At 43.8% G+C, this 26,521-nt stretch overlaps 1 protein-coding gene across 2 annotated transcripts in view; it reads right to left on the bottom strand.

The window, feature by feature from the left end:
• The window catches only part of LOC122117360 (NLR family apoptosis inhibitory protein), a 51,715-nt gene that overhangs the window by 11,113 nt on the left and 14,081 nt on the right, over positions 1–26,521 (bottom strand). Inside the window, exons 1-11 of one of the 2 annotated variants that reach the window (XM_042691105.1) lie at positions 25,964–26,027; positions 24,612–25,179; positions 23,413–23,512; positions 21,080–21,161; positions 18,574–18,625; positions 15,891–16,010; positions 13,628–13,727; positions 9,051–9,132; positions 6,896–6,950; positions 3,999–6,110; positions 2,433–2,600 (exon numbers count right to left, since the gene is read on the bottom strand). In XM_042691105.1, the coding sequence (XP_042547039.1) occupies positions 2,433–2,600; positions 3,999–6,110; positions 6,896–6,950; positions 9,051–9,132; positions 13,628–13,727; positions 15,891–16,010; positions 18,574–18,625; positions 21,080–21,161; positions 23,413–23,512; positions 24,612–25,179 (3,439 nt within the window). In that variant the 5' untranslated portion in view covers positions 25,964–26,027. Of the gene's footprint in view, positions 1–2,432; positions 2,601–3,998; positions 6,111–6,895; positions 6,951–9,050; positions 9,133–13,627; positions 13,728–15,890; positions 16,011–18,573; positions 18,626–21,079; positions 21,162–23,412; positions 23,513–24,611; positions 25,180–25,963; positions 26,028–26,521 lie in introns of those variants that run through there. The other variant, XM_042691104.1, reaches the window with a different exon arrangement.

Here is a 26,521-nt window from a genome sequence, read left to right as displayed (position 1 = left end):
GAGTTTGGATAAATTCCTGACCCTCTCTGGGATCAGTTTTTTCTTCTATAAACTAAGGGTTCAGTAAAGTCATCTTTAGCTTTAACAATGCGTCTGTGTTGGCATGGCTCAAAACTAGCAAGCTTAGATCTTGAGTTTGATTCTAATATTTAAAAAAATGTATCAGCGCTGGGAAGGTGGCTCAGTGGTAGAACGCTTGCCCTGCATGCTTGAGGCCCTGGGTTCGATTTCCCAGCACCACATAAGCAAAAGGAAAAAAGCCGAAGTGGCGCTGTGGCTCAAGTGGTAGAGCGCTAGCCTTGAGCTGAAGAGTTGAGGGACAGCGCCCAGGCCCAGAGTTCAGGCCCCACAACCGGACCCCAAAAAAAATGTATCATACAAAACCAGAAGGACAGTAACTATGAAGCAAAACCTATATTTAATATAAGAAAACTGTCATCAGTGATTCACACTTGTAATCTGAGCTACTAAGGAAACTGAGATCTGAGGATCTCAGTTTGAAGCCAGCCTAGGCAGTAAAGTCTGTGAAACTCCATCTCAAAGAGAGAGAGAGGTTGGGCTCCTGCCTATAATCCTAGCTACTCAGGAGGCTGAGGTCTGAGATCACAGTTCAGAGCCAGCCTGGGCAGGAAAGTCCATGAGACTTTTATCTCCAATAAACCACAGAGAACCGGAAGTGGTGCTGGCTCAAGTGGTAGAGCGCTAGCCTTGAGCTGAAGAGTTGAGGGACAGTGCCCAGGCCCAGAGTTCAAGCCCCACAACCAACAAGACAGAGAGGGAGAGAGAGGAAGAGAGGGGGAGAGAGAGAGCGAGAGAGAGAGAGAGAGAAAAGGAAGGAGGGAAGGAGAAAGGGAAGGAAGGAAGAAAGGAAGGAAGGAAGGGAGGGAGGAAGGAAGGGAGGGAGGGAGAGAGAAAAGGAAGGAAGGAAGAAGGGAAGGAGAAAAGGAGGGAAGGAAGGAAGAAAGGAAGGGAGGGAGGGAGGAAGGGAGGGAGGGAGAGAGAAAAGGAAGGAAGGAAGAAGGGAAGGAGAAAAGGAGGGAAGGAAGGAAGGGAGGGAGTGAATGGAAGGGGAGGGAGGGAGGGAAGGAAGGAAGGAGGGAAGGAGAGGAGGCAGGGAGGGAGGGGAAAGAAAGGAAGAGAGGGGAAAGAAAGGAAGAGAGAGGAAAGAAAGAAAGAGAGAGAGAGAAAGCAAGCAAGCAAGCAAGCAGGCAAGCAAGCAAGCTAGTCTGATGGCATAGCTCAAGTGGTAGAGAGCATCACAGCAAGTAAGGGAAATGTAAGGTCCTGAGTTAAAAACCTGGTACTAGGAAACAAAGAATAAAACAATGACAACGCCCACTACAATTTTCAGCTTTAATAAACATTAGTTGGGCTTGTGTTCCGTGTGTGTGTGTGTTTGTGTGTGTGTGTGTGTGTGTGTGTGTGTGTTTGTGAAGTCAAGCTCCAGTCCCAGGGAGGGAAGAAAGAATTGCAAATTTGGAGTTTGTGAATCTATATGTCTTTTGCTGAATGAACTTGAGCAAATGACTTCACCTCTTTTTTTTGTTGTTGTTGGTCATAGGGCTTGAACTCTGGGCCTGGGCACTGTCCCTGAGCTCTTCAGCTCAAGGCTAGTGCTCTACCACTTGAGCTACAGTGTCACTTCTAGTTTTCTGATGGTTTATTGGAAATAAAAGTCTCACACGGGCTGGGAAGGTGGCTCAGTGGTAGAGTGCTTGCCTTGCATGCATGAGGCCCTGGGTTCGATTTCTCTGCACCATGTAAGCAGAAAAACCTGGGGAAAAAAAAAAAAAAACCAAAAAAAAAAAGAGTCTCACAGTCTTTCCTGCCTGAGCTGGCTTTTGAACTGAGATCCTCAGATCTCAGCCCCTGAGCAGCTAGGATTATAGGCAGGAGGCAATGGCACCTGGCATATGACTTCACCTCTTTATGCCTCAGTTTCCCCAGCTACCAGATGGCAATAATAATGTTACCTTATAGAATAGGTGTGAAAGTGAAGAGTTAGAATTTGTGACATGCGTACAATAGTCTCTAGCAATGCAATTACAAATAGCTCTCTCTGCTTTTCTTTTTTTTTTTTTTTTTGGGTCCGGTTGTGGGGCGTGAACTCTGGGCCTGGGCGCTGTCCCTCAGCTCTTCAGCTCAAGGCTAGCGCTCTACCACTTGAGCCACAGCACCACTTCCGGCTTTTTTCTTTTTGCTTATGTGGTGCTGAGGAATCGAACCCAGGGCCTTGAGCATGCAAGGCAAGCGCTCTACCACTAAGCCACCTTCCCAGCCCAGCTCTCTGCTTTTCTAAAGACAAAGAATGTTATTCCCATGAAGTATTCAATATAGGCTATACCAGATCATAGGATTTTAACTCCTAAATAAATTATTGGCCAAGTAACTTGCCCAAGTGACATAAAAATAAGTCCAAGTGTCATTCTCACCCAGTTTGGAGGAATCCTTCTCAGAGAAAATTTGAATCCATAATTTCTCCATATGGTGGAGCTTTGAGAATTCTTCAGGAATGACTGAAAATACATCTCGTTGATTGTCTAATTTCACAGATAATTCTTTAAGGCATGGGAACTTGTCCAAGTTAGCTAAGATTTGGTCTGAAAAGTAGCACACAGTTTATTTTGGTTCATCAGCTATTCTATTTTTTTGTTTGTTTGTTTTGTGCTGGTCATGGGGCTTGAACTCAGGGCCTGGGTGCTATCCTTCAGCTTCTTTAGCTCAAGGCTAGTGCTCTACCACTTGAGCCACAGCACCACCTGTGGCTTTTTTGAGTCGTTTATTGGAGTCTCACAGCTTTTCCTGCCCGGAATGGCTTTGAACTGCAGTCCTCAGATCTCAGCCTCCTGAGTAGCTAGGATTATAGGTGTGTGCCACTAGTGCCCGGATAGGAAAGTCTTAGTATTCGTATCTCCAGTTAACCAGGAAAAACCAGAATGAAGCTGGGCACTGGTGGCTCATGCCTGCAATCCTAGCTGCTTGGAAGGTTGACACCAAGAGGATAGAGATTCAAAGCCAGCTCAGACAGAAAAGTCTTCAAGATTCTATCTCCAAAATAATCAGCAAATGGCCAGGCTACAGGTGGTAAAGCACCCACTGAGTAAGCAAGTCAAGAGTATAAGGCCCTAAGTTCAAGTTCTAGTATCCACAAAAAAAAAAGGCCTCTAGTTAGCCCTATGTACATATTAGGGTAACTTTATGAAAAGAAAGGAAGAGCAAGAGGAGGACAAGTAAGGTTGATGAGGACATGGAGACCTTGGAACCCCTGCACATTGCTTCTGGGAATGTAAAATGGTGTAACCACTGTGGAATAGAGTTTGGAATGGCTGGCTCAACCATGTGATCCAGCAACTCCACTCCTAAGTATATACCCTACACAGTTCAAAACAGGGACTCAACAGGTATTTAGAACCCTGATATGCACTGCAATATTATTCACAGATAGAAACAATCCCAAATGTCTATCAATAGATGAGTAGAGACAGCATAGTGGCTCACACCTGTAATCCCAATTACTTAGAAGGCAGAGATAGGACAGTAAGGGTTTGAGGCCACCTGGGCAAAAAACTTACCAAGACCATATCTCAAAAAATGAATCAAGTTGGGTGCCAGTGGCTCACGCCTGTAATCCTAGCTACTCAGGAGGCTGAGATCTGAGGATCACAGTTCAAAGCCAGCCCAAGCATGAAAGTCTGTAAGACTCATCTCCAATAAACCACTCAGAAAACCAGAAGTGGCACTGTGGATCAAGTGGTAGAGCATTAGCCTTGATCTGAAATGTTGAGGGACAGTGCCCAGGCCCAGAGTTCAAGTCCCACAATCAACCAAAAAAAAAAAAAATCAGCTGTGATAGGTCATGCTATAATACAAGGAGCCTTGAGAACATTTCAGGGACATGGCTCAAGCAGTAGACCAATTACCTAGCAAGCACAAGGCCTGAGTTTAAACCCTAGTACCACATACAAAAAAAAAGTTATCCAAAATATATTCAAGTATACCTTGCAGCTGGACCGTCTCTGAGATATCCAGAGACTCCAAGAAAGGCAGGCTGAGAAGCAGCTCTTGCTCTGCTGCACTGAGCTCAAAGCAGTCTATGGAAAACCTGGTGACAGAGGCTCTGTGCTGCTCAAGGGCTGGGCGGATGCTTTCCAGGAAGCTGGTGCTGTTTGTTAAATGAAGTTCAATGCGTTGAGAAACTGAGAAAGCAGTCATGAGAACTCTGAGCGTTTCCTGGTCGGCAGCATCCATATTGCTCACATGGACTTCCAGGAGAGGGATCTTGTGGGGTGGGGGAGACAGTTTCCAATAGCCTCCACAGAGCCTGGGAGCCTTAGTGAGTCTCCTACTCAGATGCTTGTGTATGGTCTCTTTTTTCTCAGCAATATTTTGCTCCCATTCCTTCATAGATTCAAAGGCAGCCGCATAGTCTGCATCTACGGCTGGTATCTGTGATTTGTCGTAACATCTTTCCAAGTCTGGCAAACATAGCCAGGGTGGTGGCTCCTTCCCATTTAGGGTGACTTTGATGCTCTTCAATACTAACAGGCTTTCTGGATAGTCAAAGAAGTACTCTGATGCAAGTTCTTCCAAACCCAGTGTCCTTCCTTGAAAGAACTGCAGGAAAAATGGAGAACATGTAGCCATCGTGCTGCTTTGACAAGCGACTTTTAAAGCAAGATCCAGTAATCGCAATGAAGCATATGCAAAGAAAGTCTCTGGATAGATTTTCCACATATCCCACATTAACTGCATGCATGGTGAACTTTCCAGCTGGATTTGCAGGTACTCATCTTTTTCAGATACACTCTCCAATGACTCGTTATGATCCACCAACTGAAGCAAATGAGATACCAATTTTGGTCCCACCTTAGTTGAAGGCTGGCTAGAGACATAAATCAAAAACTTCTTATAGAGGAATACAGCCTTCAAGGAGGAATTAATTTCTTTCAAATAATAAACTCCCAACTCTTGCTCTTCCTGCCTATCTGAATCCAGGAGTTCAATCAGCTTCATCCCGGCAAGAAATTCTTGGAAAGCAGGATTTAAAAACCGATAGACTGGTCTTAATCTCTGGGCAGTGAACTTGCTCATGAAACACGTGGTTAGACTTCCATCTTCATCCAGTCCTGCTTCCATGAGGTCATCAACATCAAACTCAAAGCGAGATGCAAAAAGCCCTTTCAAGGCTAGCTGACCACAGAAGGACACTGTTGCTTTGAGAGATTCATTGTTTGTTTGGTCCCTCGAGGAAAGATGTTCCATATAGGACTTGAAAACTGCCACATCATCAAAAAACAGGTGTAAAGGGTACTGAGACCAATTAGCCCAGATGGCTGCCACGAACAGTGGCGTCTTCTGAATTCCCTGTACATCTTGGTTTTTTTCAAAGTAAACATAAAACTTTAGCAGACGAATAAAATTATATGGGCAGAGTGTCCGTAATATATACACAGTGTTATAGAAGGGAAAATCTTGAATGTCAAGAACTGTATGGAGGTATTGGCGGATGTCCCGGGTTCTGTTTCTATGGGTCGCGATCAGTAAGCAGGTCCGTGATGTGTGGTTTCTGAGAATCATCTTCTGTATGGCCTGTGGGATTGAGTACATTTCACTGTAGTCATCCAGAAGAAATAACACCTGGTTCTTGAACTGCTGGATGATGTTCCTTAGGCACTCTTCAGTAAGAGCATCTTCTTTGTCTAGGAGTTGGTCATGAATGATGTTGGCCAGCCCCCTGTCCTGTCCAGTAGGACGGAGGGAGAGGAAGAAGACCAGCTGGAACCTGTTCAGCAGCGGACAGCATCCTGATGCCCAGAGAAAAGCAATTTTCTTCAGGAAGACTGTCTTCCCGCTCCCTACTTCTCCCTCCACACACATGATGGAGTTTAGGTTGGCCAAGACCTCGGGCATCATCAGGGCTTCTTGGGCTGGGCTGCTGATAAGCTTAGAAACAATGGACAGATCACATCCCAGCAATCTGTCAGTGGGTTGATTGGGAGAAATCCCAAGCAAAGACATGTGGCGGAAACTAGCTTTGATGTAGGCTGCCCTCAGTTGTTCACTCAGTCTCTTTGCCTTCTGCAACCATTGCATTTCCCTTGGCGCTTCCTCTGCGGACAGAGAAAGAGAAGAAGCACAGCTGGATTCACACTCATGTCTCTCTCGGTCTTGTCGCTGCACGATTCTGCAGGACCTTCTGCACCATCTGAGACCTCCAGTTTGGGACCTTCTCTTAGCTCTCTCAGCAAAATCATACCCAAGTCTCCTGCTGCCCACGGGGACCTAGACGGAATGTGTGTTGATCATCAGGAAAATTACTAAATCCTTTCCTTTTCTACTGACAAATCTCCTAGAAGAAGCTGAGTGCATGGTGTCTTTAATTCCTGGCTTGTTTAGACCTGAGACTTGTGGACTACAGTGGGTTCAGCCCTGAGCTAAGCCTGGAGATATCCTAGGAACTCTGGCTTTCTCTTCTATACCATCTACAATTCAGTGCTGCACTTCTCTGGAACTCTTTGGACAATTATGAATATCCTTCCTTTTCCAACTCCTACATACAAATGTATTTACACAGACATATAATCTCATGTACTGCTGGGCACCAGTGGCTCACATCTGTAATCCTAGCTACTCAGGAGGCTGAGATCTAAGGATCAAAGTTCCAATCCAGCCCAGGAAGGAAAGCCTTTAAGATGCTTATTTTCAATACCTAAAAACAAAAAGCCAGAAGTAGACCTGTTGCTCAAGTGATATAGCACTAGCCTTGAGCAAATGAAACTCAGGGGACAGCACCTGAGTTCAAGCCCCAGGACCAACACACACACACACACACACACACACACACACACACACACACATACACACACAGCAGCCAACGGTGCTTTGAAGATCTTACCTGGCACTCTAGAATGAACTGCTGCTGAAACTTCCTTGCTTGCTTTTGTGGTTTCCTTTGAATAAAATTAGGATCTTTTTTAAAATCAAAATTTGTGTCAGAAACTGGGTACAGATAGATGGCTCATGCCTATAATCCTAGCTACTCAGAAGGCTAAGATCTAAGGATTGCATCAAAGCCAGCAGGGCAGAAAAGTCCATTAAACTCTAATCTCCAATAAACTACTCAGAAAAAGCCAGAAGTGGCACTGTGGCTCAAGTGGTAGAGTGCTAGCTTTGAGCACAAAGAGGCTCGGGGACAGCTCCCAGACCCAGAATTCAAGCCCCTGGAGCAGCAAAAAAAAAAAAAAAAAAAAAAAGTGACAGAGAGCCTTTAGCTGAAGAGTTGAGGGACAGCGCTCAGGCCCAGAGTTCAAGGCCCACAACCGACAAAAAATGAAATAAATAAGTAGGGGCTGGGAAGGTGGCTCAGTAGTAGAGTGCTTGCCCCACATGCATGAGGCCCTAGGTTTGATTCCTCAGTACCACATAAACTGAAAAAGCCGGAAGTGGTGCTGTGGCTCAAGTGGTAGAGTGCTAGCCTTGAGCTGAAGAGCTGAAGGACAGCACCCAGGCACAGAGTTCAAGCCCCAGACCGACAATAATAATAATAATGATAATAATAATAAGTAAAAAAAAGAGAAAAAAAAGAAGAAAAAGTTGCCCTGCTTTCATTTTGTGGAAATATAAAGATAACATGCCAACCTTATAATCTAAAAGGATAGTTGGCTCATTCGTACCCCAGAGAATGACAAAGGATTTCTCATTTTAAAGGAGTCAACTTTTTCCCTGGGCTTATGGTATTAACAGAAGTTGTGTTTGTTAAAGAAAAGATCTGCCAGGTGCTGGTAGATCATGCCTTTAATCCTGGCTACTCAGGAGGCTGAGATATGAGGATCATGGTTCAAAGTCACCTGGGCAGGAAAGTCTGTGACACTCTGATCTCCAATTAACCACCAGAAAACGGGAAGTGGTGCTGTGGCTCAAGTGGTAAAGGGCTTGCCATGAGCTGAAGAGCACGGGGACAGCACCTAGACCCAGAGTTCAAGCCCCATGACCAACAAAAAGAAAGAAAGAAAGAAAAAGATCTCCCATATCTGAAAAAGACCAAGAACAAACTCATGTGTCCCCAACTTCAAATGAAGCTTGCAGATGGGACCCATTAACTCTACATAAAGGGAATGACTACACAATTCCTGGTGTTAAAGTCTTGTATCATCTTGTTCTGTAGCTGAGTTCCCATCCATACCTAGCATGATAGGTAATTATTAATATAATTTATTGGCTTACTTACATATAAGGCCTGATTTTTTTTTAAATTTTATTTTTTTGCCAGTTCTGGGGCTTGAACTCAGGGCCTGGGCACTGTCTCAAAGCTTCCTTTTGTTCAAGGCTAGCACTCTACCACTTGAATACTAGTTGTTTTGTTTGCTTGTTTTTGTAGTTTATTGGAGATAAGAATTGTTCAGAGCCAGACACCAGTGACTGACGCCTGTAATCCTAGCTACTCAGGAGCCTATATCTGAGGTTCATGGTTCAAAGCCAGCCTGGGCAGGAAAGTCCATGAGCCGAGCCTGTTATCTCCAATTAACCTCCAGAAAATTGGAAGTGGCACTGTGGCTCAAGTGATAGAGCACTAGCCTTGATCTGAAGAGCTTGGGGACAGCACCCAGGCCCAGAGTTCAAGCCCCATAACCAACCCCCCCTCCAAAAAAAAGAGAGAGAGAATCAGGGCTGGGAAGATGGTTCAGTGGTAGAGTGCTTGCCTAGCATGTATGAAGCCCTAGGTTCAATTCCTCAGTACCACATAAACAGAAAAACCTGGAAGTGGTGCTGTGGCTCAAGTGGTAGAGGGCTAACCTTAGGCAAGAGAAGCTCAGGGACAATGCCCAGGCCCATAGTTCAAGCCCTAGGACTGGCAAAAAAAAAAAAAAGAATCGCATCAACTTTCCTGCCTGAAATGTCTTCAAACCACAATCTTCAGATCTCAGCATCCTGAATAGCTAGGATTACAGTTGTGATTCACAGGTGCCTGGCAGGCCTGATTTTTGTTTGAAACAGTTTCCAATCACATGACCATGGATTGCTAGAACAGAAACAGTGGCTGGGTTGATTACCAAGACTTTAGAATGTTCACGCTGACTCTGAGGGTCTGGCATCTCTTCTGCAGAAGATTTCATATTTTGGAGAAATAGACAACTAGGAATAAAAGTTAAAAGTTATAATACAATAGTTATATGCAATTAAGCATTTGTGCTAGGTTTTGAAAAACACTGCTAGATGCCGGGCACCGGTGGCTCACAGTTGTAATCTTAGCTACTGAAGAGGCTGAGATCTGAGGACTGCAGTGCAAAGCCAGCCTGGGCAAGAAAGTCCATGAGACTCTTACCTCCAATAAACTACCAGAAACCCCTAAGTGGCACTATGGCTCAAGTGATAGAGCACTTGCCTGGAGCTGAAGAGCTCAGGGACAGCACCCAGGCCCAGAGTTCAAGCCCCACAACTGACAAAAAATAAAAGAAAAAAAAAGAAAAAGAAAAACACTGCTAGAGTGTCAGTGATAAGAATTAAGTGTAAAATAAACACTTTCAGTCAGTATCAGTATCATCTGCCAAAAGGACTCTCAGCCATTGACATGTGCATTGTTTGAAAAGTAAAAGTGAGGGAACTGGTTGGGACAAGTGTATGTTTAACCATGTTGAAAACCAACTGAAATTAACATAAAATGATTAAAAGTTGCCAGGTGCTAGTGGTAGCGTATATATGGGAAGTATACATAGGAAGATCACAGTCTAGACTAGACTAGACTAGACATAAATGCAGGATTCTATCTGAAAAATAATAAAAACAAAAAGGCTAGTGGCATGGCTCAAGTGCTAGAGTACCTGCCTGGCAAGCACATGGCCCTCCTGAGTTCAAACTCCAGTATTGGAAAAAATATTAAGGCAAATTTTCATTACAAAATTGAAAAAAATCAACTGTGTAACAGTGGCTCAGGAACTGAGACAGGGAAGTCTGTGATATTCTTATCTCCATTTAACAATCAAAAAAGCCAAAAGCAGAGTGGTGTTTCAAGTGATAGAGTGCTAGCCTTGATCAAAAGAAATTCAGAGACAGTGTCTAACACATGATCTAAGCACATGATTTTATTCCTCGTTCAGTCATTCAGGATACTATTGTATACTGTACAAACTTCAGAGGATTAGTTACAAATTATGAAAAAGTACTGCCTTAACTAGCCCCAAAACTGTTATCTGATTCACATTGAAGCAAGCTGTTACAGATCTTCAAATCAAGTATTTTCTTCTAAAGTCCTTAATATAAATAAAATTATACATACATACACACTAACCACTCATTACACATTTTTTTTGGGGGGGGGGTCAGTTGTGGGGCTTGAACTCTGGGCCTGAGTGCTGTCCCTGAGCTCTTCAGCTCAAGGCTAGTGCTCTACTACTTGAGCCACAGTGCCACTTCTGGTTTTCTGGTGGTTAAATGGAGATAAGAGTCTCACGGCCTTTCCTGCCTGGGCTGGCTTTGAACCATGAGCCTCAGATTTCAGCCTCTGAGTAGCCAGGATTACCAGTGTGAGCCACCGGCACCTGGCTTACAGAAGACATTGTTAAAAGTCTTATTTAGGGCTGGGAAGTTGGCTCAGTGGTAGAGTGCTTGCCTTGCATGCATGAGGCCCTGGGTTCGATTCCTCCACACCACATAAGCAGAGAAAAGCCAGAAGTGGCGCTGTGGCTCAAGTGGTAGAGGGCTAGCCTTGAGCTGAAGAGCTGAGGAACAGCACCCAGGCCCAGAGTTCAGCCCCTAGGACCGACAAAAAAAAAAGTATTATTTAGGATAGGAGCTTGTGGCTCATGCATGTAATCCTAACTAGACAGGAGGCTAAGATATGAGGATCATGGTTCAAACCCAGCCAAGGCAGGAAAGTCTGTGAGACTCTTATCTCCAATGAACCACCAGAAAACTAGAAATAGAGCTGTGGATCAAAGTGATAGAGTGCTAGCATTGAGCAAAAAGCTCAAGGACAGAAAATGAAAATGTATCAAATATCAAAGTCTGAATGATGAGAGGAGTTAGAAACACCTGGGAACATTTGAGGGACTAGTATTAAGTACACAAAAAAACTAAATAGATGGCTATACTGTAATTTAGAAAAAAAACCCAGAAAATAAAGTTTTAGAGAAGGTGGAACCTTCATGATGTTGGTGGGAACTTAAGATGGTACAAAACAGTTTGGCTAAAAGTCAAATATAAAATTTCCATATAGGGCTGGGAAGCTGGCTCAGTGGTAGAGTGCTTGCCTCCCATGCATGAGGCCCTGGGTTCGATTCCTCAGTACCACATAAGCAGAAAAAGCTGGAAGTGGTGTTGTGGTTCAAGTGGTAGAGCGCTAGCCTTGAGTTGAAGAGCTGAGGGACAGCGCCAGGCCCAGAGTTCAGGCCCCACGACCGAATAAAATTTAAAAATTATAAGATTATTTCTTGGTTGCTTTGTATGTCCCTCCCCCACAGTGTAACCCCCGCTTTCACTATATTTGATGTCAGTATAACTTGTGGAGGAGACGGGGACAAACAAGTCGTTTAAGGATTCAGGTGGACCTGTTGCAACAATGAGAAGTACAAAATGTCATGTCAAAACCAGCTTTACAATGTCGGAGGGGGGGGGGAGGGGGGGTATGATTGGGTGGGGGGGGAGGGGGGAGGCTGGGAAGGGAGGTGAAGGGTAAACAAAGGAGGAGGCTGCAATGCTTGGTAAGAAATGTATGCATTATCCTGACCATGTAATTGTAACCCCTCTGTACAGTATGTTCTCAAATAAAATAAAATAAAATTAAAAAAAAAATTAATTTAAAAATTATATATATAATAAAAAAATAAAATTAAAAAAATTACCATATAGTTTGCCCATTCCATTCCTGCATACCCAAAGGCACTGAATACAGGAACCCCAACAGATGTTAGCACACAAATGTTTATGACAGCACGAGTCACAAATCCAAAAGTAGGAATCAACTCAAATGTGCATGAACCATGAATGGAGGAATAAAGGGTAGTATATTCTATATGAAATATTATTTGATCACAGAAAGGGATGAATTACTGATACTTGCTTCACACTGTAATCTCCAAAACAATCTGCAAAGTGAAAGAAGCCAGACACAAAAGGTCATATTGCTTGTTTCTGTTTACATGAAATATCCAATATAGGTAAACCTATAGACACAGAGCCCTAGTGTCTTGGAAGATAAGTAATTGCTTAATGGATATAGAGTTTTTTTGGGGAGTGGTGAAACTGTTCCATTTGGAGGGATGGTTGTACAACATTGGAATGTACTAAATATCATAGAGTTCTATCTTCACGTGGTTTGTATGAGAAGCCAGACACTGGTGGCTTATGCCTATAATCCTAGCTACTCAGTAGGCTGAGCTCTAGAGGATACAGGTTCAAAACCAGTCTGGGAAGAAAATTCTGTTGGACTTGATCTCTAATTAACCAGCAAAAATCTGACTGAAAGTGTGGCTCCAGTGGTGAAGCATCTACTGCAAACAACCATGCTGAGGGAGAACACGAGACCCTCAGTTCAAACCGTGGTATAAGCAATAAACAAACAAATAAAATGGTTCATGGACATTGGGCACTGGTGGCTCATGCCTATCAGTCTAACTACTCAGGAGGCTGAGGTCTAAGGATCAAGGTTCAAAGTCAGCCCAGGCAGAAAAGTCTATGAAACTCTTATCTCCAATTAACCACTTAAAAACCGGAAGTAGAACTGTGGCTCAAAGTGGTTAGAGCACTAGCCTTGAGCAAAAAAGCTCAGAGTGGGCTGGGAAGGTGGCTCAGTGATAGAGCGCATGCCTTGCATGCCAGAGGCCCTGGGTTCGATTCCTCAGCACCACATAAGCAAAAAGGAAAAAGCCAGAAGTGGCACTGTGGCTCAAGTGGTAGAGTGCTAGCCTTGAGCTGAAGAGCTGAGGGACAGCGCCCAGGCCCAGAGTTCAGGCCCCATGACCGGACCCCCCAAAAACAAACAAACAAAAAAAAAAGCTCAGAGTCAGCTCCCAGACCCAGAGTTCAAGTCCCATGACTGACAAAAAATAAAATAAAGGTTCATGAGTGCATTTTACTTAAACAACAAAAAAAATACACAAACTAACAAGACAATTACTTGTACAAAACTAAAAAGATGTACAGAAAGGGACAAATGAGTCTGAACATACTACAAGCTTCTGTCAATATAGCATTTATGTAGTTATGATCATGTAAACATGTAATGTAAGAATACTGACCTAGGGCTGGGAAGGTGGCTCAGTGGTAGAGCACTTGCCTTGCATGCATGAGGCCCTGGGTTCGGTTCCTCAGCACCACATAAGCAAAAAAGAAAAAAACTGGAAGTGGCGCTGTGGCTCAAGTGGTAGAGCGCTAGCCTTGAGCTGAAGAGCTGAGGGTCAGCGCCCAGGCCCAGAGTTCAGGCCCCACGACCGGACCCAAAAAAAAAAAAAATACTGACCTAGAACCAAAACCAAGATTCAATGATAATTAGAGAACAGTTAGACAGGAAGGCTGTTGTGAGAATAAGAAGGTGAAATACATACAGACAAGTTCTTCAGTCTGAATCAGAGGAGGTAAAGATGTCTTCCACAGAATGGATAAGTCATTTGAGTGCATTCAAAATCGTACTCACCTGGGAGAATATTTGATATGATCTTTCAATGGGTCATCATCTTCTTTCCATTTCTCCATACACAAGCCACAGGAAAAGCAATGCACAATGTCCTTAATTTCTAGAAAGAAGGAAATTTGATTTGTGTCAATAACACATACATTCATCTCCTGACAAGTAGATGATAACTCCCAGACCTTTGTTAGTGGCACCCTATTTGCATTTTCAATTGCATTTGTTTCAAAGTGTAAGCTGACCGGTTACTAGGGAGGCCCACATGACGTAGTCTACCAGTGAAAGGTGAGCAATGGAATCAGTAGACACTGGGTACTCTTTCTTCTCCCTGCACTTCATATTGTATACTTGGATGATCTTCTTGAGCCTGGATACTGTCTCTCAGCATTTTTGTTGTTGTTGTTTAAAATTTGTAGTCTACCACTTGAGCCACAGATCTGCTTCTGGCTTTTTGGTAACTAATTGGAGATAAGAGTGTCAGGGACTTTGCTCCCTGGGCTGGCTTTGATCCTAGGATCTCAGTCTTCTGAGTAGCTGGCATCATAGGCATAAGACACCAGCACCTGGTGAGCCTGTATTTCTTTAGAAGGAAATGAGTATGAGGTTGTGCCTGCGATTCAAACTGGAAATAATAGGTTCATCATTTTCCTTGCTCTCTGAGATCCTGATAAACATGGCTAAGCTGGGGCAGAGGAAAGGATCCTTCACACTGAGCCAAAAATCTGACTTCCAAAGCATGCAGGATGAGAAGGCCCTTGAGGAGGGATGGAGTATTTGAGAAGGAGTAAGTGAGCACTTTGGAGAGAGGCCTTGGGGAAGGCTGGTAAGAGAACACAATAACAAGTAGGGAGAGAGGGCAGAATGCTCTCTTCTCAAAGGCTTATGGTGGTAAGGTACTAAGGCTTGTTGTGCCAATGGACTATGTTTGTTAGGCAGATTAACAATGACACTCCCTTTCCTGAACTGCTCTAATATATTTGTGAGACCTGCAGAATCACTCAGTTAAAGAGCTACATGCAACTCCTCTGTAACTTCCAGTGCATTTGGTGTGAGGAAGAGGAGCAAGGAAGGAGTGTGGAATCCTCTCTCCATGCCTTTCATTCTCTGGTACAGACTGAGCTGTGTGGGAATCAGCTTTGTAGGTTACATAGTGCAGAACATACCTCCCTGGTGACTTCACTCGAGAGAAGACAACACTTTTACATGTTTATGGTGTGAATAAGTCTCCTGAGATTTTTTTTTCCCTTTTAGCAGAGTATCAGAGGTTGATCTCCTTATCCCACTTTTTTTTCTCTCTCTCTAATATCAGGGCTAGAATTCAAGGCCTACATACTGTCACTTGTTTTTTTCCACTGAAGGCTGACACTCTACCATTTGAGCCAGACCTCTATTTTCAGCATTTTTTTGTAGTTAATGGAAGAAGAGTCTCACATACTTCCTTGTGAGGCCTAGCTTTGAACCCGGATTCTGAGATTTCAGCCTACTGTGTGGCTACGATTACAGGCATGCCACCAGCACCTAGCCACATCCCACCTTTTCCAATTTCTCCATAGACAAACCCCAATTCTTTTTTTGGGGGGGGCATGGAGCTTAAACTCTGGGCCTGGGCACTGTCCTTCAGCTCTTCAGCTCAAGGTGAGTTCTGTACCGCTTGAGCCACAGTGCCAGTTCTGGTTTTCTGGTGGTTAACTGGAGATACGAGTCTCATAGCCTTCCCTGCCCGGGCCGGCTTTGAACCTCAATCCTCAGATCTCAGCCTCCTGAATATCTAGGATTACAGTCATGAGCCACTGGCACCCATCTTGAAACCCCAATTCTTAGCAGGGCACATTGCCTCCCTGGAAGAATGTTCGCTTTCCCAGCTCCTGTAGAGATAGTCGTGGCCATCTGACTATGATCCAGTTAAGATATGTAATCAAGAGAAAAGTAGGGAATGAGAGGTGGGGGCAGCATCCTGAGACAGTTTCTTATTGTCTAGTGGTGTAGGAAGCAGGGAAAGAAATATGGGGAAAGGAAAGGAAATGAGAATCATTCCAGAGTACTTGTAGTCATTGTTCATCTGGGCCTCAAGGCTTCAAGTTCAAAGACTGACCACCTAAGAGAGGAATGAAAAAATCTAGAAGGTGATTTATGGAGCAATAAAAAAATTAAAAAAAACAAACAAACCTATGAACGAAGGTTGTGTGTAGACTTATGTAAGCTCAGGACCATAACGTCATATGAGGTTTAGCTGGTGAAGCAAAGGAAGAGGTACTCCCTACTGACTCACCTGTGAAGATGAGACCTGCTTTGGCCAGAAGTGAAACTTTCGAAGAGAATTTGTGAGGCCAGTTCTTAAAAGTGTCTAGGCGTAGTTCTTCATTAGCGAAGACACTGTCACTGTTGTAAGCTTGAATAAAAAGTATAGAGTGAGGTCAGCAAGCTTTGATACTGCCAAGTTCAAGTTATAGCTCCCTATTTACAGATGGAATTTGTATGCTTCAAAAAAAAATCGGGGTGGTTAGAAGACCAGACAGGAATGGACTGGGAATGTGGCTTAGTGGTAGAGTGATTGCCTAACATGCATGAAGCTCCTAGGTTTGATTCCTCAGTACCACATACACAGAAGAAGCTAGAAGCAGTACCTTGGCTCAAGAGGTACAGTTCTAGCCTTGAACAAAAAGAAGCTCAAGGACAGTGCCTAGGCCCTGAGTTCAAGCCCCAGGACTGGGCAAAAAAAAAAACAGGCAGGAGTTTAGATGAAGTAAGGTTGATCACATGTTGCTCCATAATACCAAGTCTTTCATCCATTGACAGACATGTCAATCATGTCAACGAATTTTCATGAACTCTTATGCCCAGGGTGACCTTAACTACAATCCCCTGATATCTGCCTTCCAATTAGCTAAGATTACAGGCTTGAGCCAATATATTTGGCATCTTTTTTTCATTATTGTTGTTAACAAAGAAGCAACTTTATTGAGAAGGTTCCTACACTGACTGGCCTGGGCCACAGTATCGGGAGCTGATACTGCGACCCCGAGCGGCCTATATTTGGCATCTTTTGTTCATATTTTGTTTTTGAGACAGTGTTGCTAACTTTGCCCATACTGGTCTTGACCTCTGAATTCTCCTGCCTGTACTTCCCAAGTAGCTAGGATTACAGAAATGTACAACCATGCCCATCCAGTATTTTGTTTGCTTGCTTGTTTAAGTCAAGCAAGTGTGAAGTCCAAATCCTGACAACAGAAAAAACAAAAACAAAACAGTTCTCCGGTGGCTCACGCCTGTAATCCTAGCTACTCAGGAGACTGGGATCTGAGGATCACAGTTCAAAGCCAGCCCAAGCAGGAAAGTCTGTGAGACTCTTATCTCCAATAAACCACCAGAAAACCAGAAGTGGTGCTGTGGCTCAAGTGGCAGAGCATTTGCCTTGAGCTGAACAGCTGAAGGGCAGGGCCCAGGCCCAGAGTTCAAGCACCATGACAAAAAAAGAAAAGAAAAGAAAAAGCTTACGGAGCTCAGACTGACCTTGAACACTCAGTCCTCTTACTTGTGATTCCTAAGTGCTAGGGTCACCAGTGTGTGCTACCTTACTTGGTACTAACCCTAGATTTCTTGCGACTACTTTATTTTTGTGCTATTATAGAGGCTTAAACCCAGGACCTGAGTGCTGTCCCTTAGACTTTTTTTTCAAGGCTGGTGCTCTACTACTTAAACCACAGCTCACTTACAGCTTTTTGGTGGTTAACTGGAGATAAAAGTGTCTCAGATTGCCTATCCAGGCTGGCTTCAAACTGAGATTCTCAGATTCCAATATTAGCTAGGATTACAGCTATGAGCCACTAGTACCTGGCTATTCAATTTTGAAATTTATATTATTTAATTCCTTAACAGCACATTGAGCCATTTAAGAATGTTTTCAAGCTGGGCACGGAGTGTCTCACCTGAAATCCCAGCTAATCAGGAAGCAGAGTTCAGGAAGACCTCTGGTTCATGGCCAGCATGGGCAAAAAGTTAGTGAGACTCCATTTCAACAAATGAGTTTGATATAACGGTGATTATAAGTACATACTCCATTGTCATCCAGGGCAGAGAAGTCTGAGAGCTTTTATCTCCAATTAATCAGAAAAATGCTGGACTGGTGGTGTGTCTCAAGTGGTAGAGTGTCAGCTACACAGCTGGGCTCTGATTTCATTTTTATTTTATTTTATTTATTTTTTTGGTCGGTTGTGGGGCTTGAATTCTGGGCCTGAGCACTGTCCCTCAGCTCAAGGCTAGCGCTCTACCATTTGAGCTACAGTGGCACTTCCGGTTATCTGGTGGTTTATTGGAGATAAGAGTTCTTTCCTGCCTGGGCTGGCTTTGAACCTCGATCCTCAGCCTCCTCAGTAACTAGGATTATAGGCGTGAGCCACCGGCGCTAGCTGGGCTCTGATTTCAAGACCAGGTCCTGGAGCAACAAACCATCTCTGGGCTTCTATCATCTTGGCAAAAGTCTACTGTGGTTTGCTGTAACTCTCAGAGCATAGTTGATCATGCTGTGAAATATAAAATCTAATTACTGCTGAGCACAATGGAAAGAAAGGGGAGATGTCTTTAAAAAACGACTGACTAATCTGAATGCAACCTTTCTATTCCCACAAAGGAATTAAACATTGAATGTTTATTTTATTTATTTATTTATTTATTTTGGGTCTGGTCATGGGGCCTGAACTCTGGGCCTGGGCGCTGTCTCTCAGCTCTACAGCTCAAGGGTAGCGCTCTACCACTTGAACCACAGTGCCACTTCTGGCTTTTTTCTTTTTGCTTATGTGGTGCTGAGGAATCGAACCCAGGGCCTTATGCATGCAAGGCAAGCGCTCTACCACTGAGCCACCTTCCTAGCCCCTAAACTTTGAATGTTTAAAGGGACAAAAAGCATAAGAAGAACTAAACAAAGCAAAACTACTGGTCTATGCCTTAGTTTTTACCTGATGCCATAGGTAATTCTCTCTGGATCCAGGAATTCACAAAATGTTCTCCCTGAGGAAAATGAAATCCATGTTATAGATGGTTTGATATATAAAATGGATAACTGGGAGCAAGACTTCCTGCCAAGGGAAGAGCCTCATTAGACAGTGGCAGAGCTGCCAGAGAAGCATCATTTGAATTTTGATTCCTAGTGTTGGCAAGGTTTTCTTGTGTGTATGTGTGCTAGTACTGGAGCTTGAAATCAGGACCTCATGCTCTACCACTGGAGCCACACCTCCATTTCCGGCATTTTGTTGGTGCACTGGAGATAAAGAGTCTCTCAGATTTGTCATCTCTGTCTGGTTTCCAACCTTGATTCTCAGATCTCAGCCTCTTGAGTAGCTTGGATTACAGGTGCTGGTAAGCCACCAGCCCTTGTCTCTGGAAAGGTTTTTAAAACAGAGCAAAGGGTGACACTGTCCCAAAAGAAATGTACTCTCAGGCTGGGAAGGTGGCTCAGTGGTAGAGCGCTCGCCTTGCATGCTTGAGGCCCTGGGTTCGATTCCTCAGCACCACATCAGCAGAAAAAAAAAAGCCGGAAGTGGTGCTGTGGTTCAAGTGGTAGAGTGCTAGCCTTGAGCTGAAGAGCTGAGGGACAGCGCCCAGGCCCAGAGTTCAGGCCCCACGACCGGACCTAAAAAAAAAAAAAAGAAAAAAGAAATGTACTCTCACTGGGCACTGGTGGCTGACACCTGTAATTCTGTAATCCTAGCTTCTCAGAAGGCTGAGATATGAGGATTGAGGTTCAAAGCCATCCTGGGCAGGAAAGTCCATTAGACACTTATCTCCAATTAGACTCTAGAAAGCCAGAAGTGACACAGTGGCTCAAAGTGGTAGAGCACAGAAAAGCTCAGGGACAGCATCCAGGCCCAAAGTTCAAGCCACATGACCAATAAACAAACAAACAAATAAATAAATTAATGTGCACTCAGGCTGGTGCTGGTGGCTCACATCTGTAATCCTAGGTACTGAGATTGAGATCTGAGGATTGTGGTTCCAAGCCAACCTATGAAAGAAAGTTTGTAAAACTTTTTTCTCCCATTAATGACCAGAAATCTAGAAGTGTAGCTGCAGCTCAAAGTGGTAGAACACTAGCCTTGAGTAGCATTCAGGGATAGCACACAGGCCTTGAGTTCAAGCCCCACCAACAAAAAATAAAAATAAAAATTTAAAATCCTTCTGGGAAGGGATGTGAAGGGTAAACAAAGGAGGAGGCTGCAATGCTTGGTAAGAAATGTACGCATTATCCTGCCCATGTAACTGTAACTCCTCTGTACAGTATGTTCACAAATTAAATTAAATTAAAAAAAAAATTTAAAATCCTTAAAAAAAAGTACTCCTTACCTGACTTATGTAATGGTAAACTCTCTGTACATCACCTTTATAATAACAAATTTAAAAAATAGGAAAAAAAAACACAGAGCAAAACTGTTCTGAAGGTTTACACCTCTGCCCAACAGGAAACACTAACACCTCTTTTTCACATTAAGTGCAAAAAAATCTGTATCCGATTCCATAGAAGTAGTTCAATGAGAAACTAAGAAACATAGGCAGGAACTACATTCAGAAGGCACCTGGGGTGACTGCGCTTAGATTTCTCCTGAGAAAACACCCTTCCTTTTTCAGTACATTTTTTCCACATGGTCAAGCCTTCTGGGTCACAGCCAATCCATTTTTTTTCCTCTCTATTTCCTCCCCTTTCCTTTTCCCCTCTCTCTCCTCGCTCTCCTCTCTCCCTCTCCCCTCTCCCCTCCCACAAACTCAAACTGGCTATCTGATGCTTTAGGCTCATTGGCAGGCACCCTACCACTTGAGTCATGCCTCCAACCGCTCCATTCTCTTCTTTCCTTAAGCCAATTTGGGTTGTATTTCCTGTTACTTGCACTAGGAAGTCCTTACTAGTGGAGTCTCAACAACTAGCTGGAAGGAGCCACCTGGCCCCCTGTGGGGGCAGGGCCAAGTGAGACAACTCATGCAGGCCTTCACAAAGGTGATTAGCAGAAAGGCAGGCAGACAGAACCCATCAAAACTCAGCCTTGGGCTGAGTGTACTAGCTATTCAGGAGGCTGAGATGTAAGGATCATGGTTCAAAGCCAGCCTAGGCAGAAAAGTTCCTGAGACTCTTATCTCCAATGAAGCTAAAGTAGAGCAGTAGCTCAAGTGGTAGAGCACCAGCTGTAAATGAAAAAAAATCAAGCAAGTGTGCAAGGTTCTTATTCAAACCCCAGTATTGTCCCATCTGCCAAAAAAAAAAAAAAAAAAAGCCATGGAAAAAGAAATTTTTAGTTCCCTAGCCTAGAAAGAGAATGCATTTTTATTTTTATTATGCACCCTTCAGATGAGAGGCAAGGGAATGAAAGGAGAAAGGAAGAAACAAACTATGACAGAAAAAGAGTCCTGTCCTGTGCTGATCCAGATATGTCATTAAAAACAAGTTGAGAAAAAAGTTTGTTGTTTATTAATTACCGTTACGTCAACAAATCCCTTGTAGCTTTGAATATACTGGGCAATTTCCTCGGAAGATTTCTTACTTTGAAGAAATTCACATCTACAATTAAAAATATAATTAAAATTTACTCCAGTACTGTGATAGATATGTCCTATAGCACAATAAAGATTTGTCAGAAATGTATTTAATTTGGGCTTGGAATGTGATTTAGTGGTAGAGTGCTTGCCTAGCATGCTTGAAGGCCTGGGTTTGATTCCTCATTAGCACATAAAAAGAAAAAGCTGGGGCTGGGAAGGTGGCTCAGTGGTAGAGCGCTTGCCTTGCATGCCTGAGGCCCTGGGTTTGATTCCTCAGCACCACATAAGCAAAAAGAAAAAAAGCTGGAAGTGGCACTGTGGCTCAAGTGGTAGAGCGCTAGCCTTGAGCTGAAGAGCTGAGGGACAGCGCCCAGGCCCAGAGTTCAGGCCCCACAACCGGACCCGAAAAAAAAAAAGAAAAAGAAAAAGCTGGAAGTGGCACTGTGGCTCAAGTGGTAGAGTGCTACCCTTGAGCAAAAGAAGCTCAGGGATACTGCCTAGGCCCTGAGTTCAATCCCCAGGACTAGCATAAAAAAAAAAGTATTAAATTTTATACTTCAATAAAAATGTTCAGGCTGACTGCTGGTGGCTCACGCCTGTAATAGTAACTACTCAGGAGGCTGATCTGAGGAACGGTGTGCAAAGCCAGCCCAGGCAGAAAAGTCCTTGTGAGACTCCTATCCTCAATTAACCACTCAAAAACTGGAAGTAGCGCTCTGGCTCAAGTGGTACAGCACTAGCCTTGAACATAGAGAGGCTCAGGGACAGTGCCCAAGCCCTGAGTTCAAGCCCTACAACCAACAAAAACAAACAAACAAATGAAAAACTTACTCCAAAAACTTACACAGGAGAATTTTCATTGTTTTGATGTACTTGTTTTTTTGTTTTGTTTTGCCAGTCCTTGAGGTTGACTTCTGGGCTGGGCTAAAGCCAGCTTGGACAGGAAAGTCTGTGAGTTTCTTATCTCTAATTAATCACAGACAAAGCTGAAAGTAGAGCTGTGGTTCAAGTGGTAGAATGGATAATTTTAGCTCAGGGACAGCACTTGGTCCTGAGTTCAAGCCCCAGGACCAGCAAAAAAAAAAAAAAAAAGTACTAGATATTAATCTATACACATTGAATTTTTTTGTTGTTGTTGATTGTGGGGCCTGAACTCTGGACCTGGGTGCTGTCCCTCAACTCTTCAGCTCAAGACCAGTGCTCTACCACTTGAGCCACAGCACCACTTCCAGTTTTCTGGTGGCTTTGAACTGTGATCCTAAGATCTCAGACTCCTGAGTAGCTAGGATTACAGGCGTGAGCCACCGGCGGCCAGCACACTGAATTTTTTAAAAAGAGCTGTGGGTCTGGATGCTGGACTATGTGAGTATGGTAATGTCACCTCACCTCTACCTCAGTGTTGAGAGTACAGTAGAACCACTTCAGCTGGTCCTGTTCACAAGATGATCTGGGAATGGTATGGCTGGCTGTGGTTCAGCGGCTAAGAAATGAAATGACAAGTACTCCTAGACATAATATTTGAGCTGTTTTAGGAGCCCAGGACCTAAAGCTTGGCTCCCATGGGCTAAGGAGCACATGCTATACTTTGAACACTTAGAACTGGTCTGGTGTCTGTTAGGATTGGCTCAGAGGCCAGAGGGACAGTTGATGAGCTGACAATCCTGGCTTCATCTAGAAGCTTTTAAAAAAGAGCTTCTGAGGGGGGCACTGGTGGTTCACCATTACTGTAATCCTAGCTACTTAGGAGACTGAGATCTGAGGACTGCAGTTGAAAGCCATGCTGGAGGAAAATCTGTGGGACTCTTATCTCCAATTAACCACCAAAAAAAAGTCAGAAGTAGAGCTGTGGCTCAACTGGTAGAGTGCTAGTCTTGAGCAAAAAAGCTTAAGGATAGCACCCAGGCCTGGAGTTCAAGCGCCAGGACTCTCTCTCACAGAAAGAAAAAAAAAAAGACTTAAGTATAAAATATCAAAACAGCCGGGCCACTAGTGGCTCACGCCAGTAATCCTAGCTACTCAGGAGGCTGGGATCAGAGGATCACAGTTCAAAGCCAGTCTGGGCAAGAAAGTCTGTGACACTCTTACCTCCAACAAACTACTCAGTAAAAGCTGGAAATGGGGCTGTGGCTCAAGTAGCAGAATGCTAGCTTTCAGTAAAAGAAGCTCAGGGACAGTGGCCAGGTCTCAAGTTCAAGTCCCAGGACTGGCAAATAAAAAAGAAACTGCAAAAAACAAAAACAAAAAACAAACAAACAAAACCTAAATCCACTTACTTGGGAAACCACTTGGCATGCTCCTTCCAAGGGTCATCTCCTTCTTCCCAATTTCCTAAGCATCCGCCACAGGAAAAACACTGTACAGTGTCCCTTTTACCTACACAGGGAAGAAAGCATTGTGATGTGATTATTTTGTGGACAACCAACACCTGTATTCTCTCATAACCATTGTAATGGCGTCCTCACCCACAGGCCTGCTACCCCAAATGACTACTTTCTGAGCATGGACCCCCATCCCTCATCCATGGGCCCGCTTCATTTCCAAATCTCTAATCTCCTGCATTCAGTATGTCTGCTCTAGGGACTTCCCAGAGGTCACATGATGTTCTGAGCTTTCAGGACAGCAGTAATGGCATGCTAACACAGGACTGCCTGTAGTGACACAGTCCGGAGACTCCATACTTGCCTGAAGTGATAGTCAGACCACCTCATACTTGCCAATCACATTTGTCAAGCAGCCACTCTACCACTTGAGTTATGCTCCCAGTCTTCTTCTGCTTTCATTCTTTTTTCCCAAATAGGATCTTGCATGTTTGCCCAGGATTCACCTTGTACCTCTGTCCTACCTTTGCCTCCCTCACAGCCAGGATTAGAGCCATGTACCACCGTACCTGGCTACAGATAGAATTTTCCAAACTTAAGGACAGATAACCTTAAAATCTATGTAGTTGGAATTATACATGCTGTTCCTAAGACAAATTAAAGACTAGGTGCCAGTGGTTAACACCTGTAATCCTGACTACTCAAGAAGCTGAGATATGAGGATCACAGTTCGAAGCCAACCCGGGCAGAAAAGTATGTGAGACTCTTATTTCCAATTAACTATCAAAAAGCTTAAGTAAAGCTATGGTTCAATTACTAAAGCACTAAGCCTTAAGTGAAAAAGCTAGGGGATGGTGCCCAGGCCCTAAGTTCAAAGCCCTCGTACTGACATATTCAACACACACACACACACACACACACACACACACACACACACACACACACACACACACACACACACACACACACACACACACACAGATTAAAACAAAAGTAAAATTACTTAAGTTGAATTTTAATAAGATAAATGATATCTAATGGAACAAAATTGACAAATGAGAGACAAATCACAAAAATACTATAAAAAGCAACCAAACTATGCTATCTAAACTTAGTATAGCAGAGAAATCATTCAGAAAAGAGTTTCAAGGTACCTGTGAAAGCAAAGCCAGCCGCAGAGAGTTCCTGAGGGGGTATCCCCTGCACATAAAACGGCCAGGTCTGGAAGGATTCCAGTCTGGCCTCCTCTTCTTGGTACTTAGCTTTGTCCCCTTTCAGCTCACAGGCTGGGCTCTTCACTCTTACATCATACTTGGATATGTTGCCAACGTCTTTGCCCAAAAGGAACTCACAATCTGGATGAAATTTCTTGTGCTCTCCTAAGGGAAGTTTCCAGAGTTTGGTGTCAAAGAGGATTAAGCTACAGCAGAAGCACTGAATCTCTGATTTTATTCCAGTAAAGTAAAAGCCAGCAGCTGCCATCTCCTGGGGTGTCCAGCAACTGTCCAAGTTATAGGTCATAAAAGTCTTCAACCGCTTTTCTTCGTTGCGCATGTGTGCATTAAAACCTTTCTTAACCTCTTTGCGGGCTCTGTGCTGCTCTTCATCTACTTCCTTTCTAAGCTGAACTAGATCTGTGCCCAGAAAGCCAGACAGTGCTGAAAGCAAGCCATATTCATGCTGGGAAGTCTTCTCCTCAGGTGCCTCCTCTGCACTGGCCATCTTGTAAAGAAATAGGGAAAAGGAAAGTTATTGGGGATTTTTATTATAAAGAGCATGTTTTCACTGTTTATGATGATGGTAGAAGTGGAAGGAAGACCTGGATTTTCTCTTTCTTTCATCTGATAAAGAAAGAAAACTGCCGGGCGCTGGTGGCTCACGCCTGTAATCCTAGCTATTCAGGAGGCTGAGATTTGAGAATCGAGGTTCAAAGCCAGCCCGGGCAGCAAAGACCGTGAGACTCCTATCTTCAATAAACCACTAGAAAAAAACTGGAAGTGGCGCTGTAGCTCAAGTGGTAGAGCGCTTGCCTTGAGCTGAAGAGCTGAGGGACAGCGCCCAGGCCCAGAGTTCAAGCCCCGTTACTGACAAAAAAAAAAAAAAAAAGAAAGAAAGAAAACTTGGGTTTGTCCTTCTTTCCTTCCTGCCTTCTTTCCCTCCCTCTCTCGTTACTTATATTCTTGTCCCAGTCCCAGGGCTTGAATTCAGGGCCTAGGCACTATCTCTAAACTTCTTTTTTGCTCAAGGCTAGCACTCTACCACTTGAACCACAGGCTCCACTTCGTTGATTTGTTGGAGTTAAGAGTATCACAGACTGTTCTGCCCCAGCTGGCTTGGAACTGGGACAGATCCTCAGATTTCAGCCTCCTGAGTTGCCAGGATTAGAGGTGTGAGCCACTAGCACCTGCTAGGAATTAAACCTGCCTCTGCAACACCGTCTATCCTTATTCCCCTGCCTCCAAAGAGAAGCAAGAGTCAAGTATGCCAGGGATAGGCACTGACTTACCTTGAACTTTATCAGCGTCCCAGGCAAACAGGAGGAGAATGTGGACTAAAGTACCCACACTGTCTTTCCTCTTTTCTGGGAAGCACTGACAAAATAAATTTGAGGAAGTAAAAGTGAAAACAAATTTGTAGAGAAGTTACCAGTAAAAAGCCTGAAGCATTGCAGCAATCAGGGTAGGCAAGTTTCTAAAGGTGTAACAAAGACTGTAAAGTCCCTCAAGAGGAAATATCTGATTTTGAATTCCAACAAATTCCAAATATATATATATATATATATAATTTTTTTGTCATTCATGAGGCTTGAACTCAGGGCCTGGGCACTGTCCCTGAGCTTTTTGCTCAAAGCCAGCACTCTACCATTTTGAGCCACAGCTCGACTTCTAGTTTTCTGGTGGTTGATTGGAGATAAGAGTCTCAAGGACTTTCCTGTCCTGGCTAACTTTGATCCTCAAATCTCAGCCTCCGGAGTAGCCACCAGCCCAGTGCCCACCAGTGCCCAGCTGGTCATTCCCATATCTTTATTGGTACTTGAATCTTTTGTTCATTTTAAAATTAGGTT

Source organism: Dipodomys spectabilis, unplaced genomic scaffold, assembly GCF_019054845.1.
Source record: "Dipodomys spectabilis isolate Male_0828 unplaced genomic scaffold, ASM1905484v1 ptg000140l, whole genome shotgun sequence".
Classification (NCBI taxonomy): Eukaryota; Metazoa; Chordata; class Mammalia; order Rodentia; family Heteromyidae; genus Dipodomys; species Dipodomys spectabilis.
This window is presented reverse-complemented; position numbering and strand designations above follow the sequence as displayed.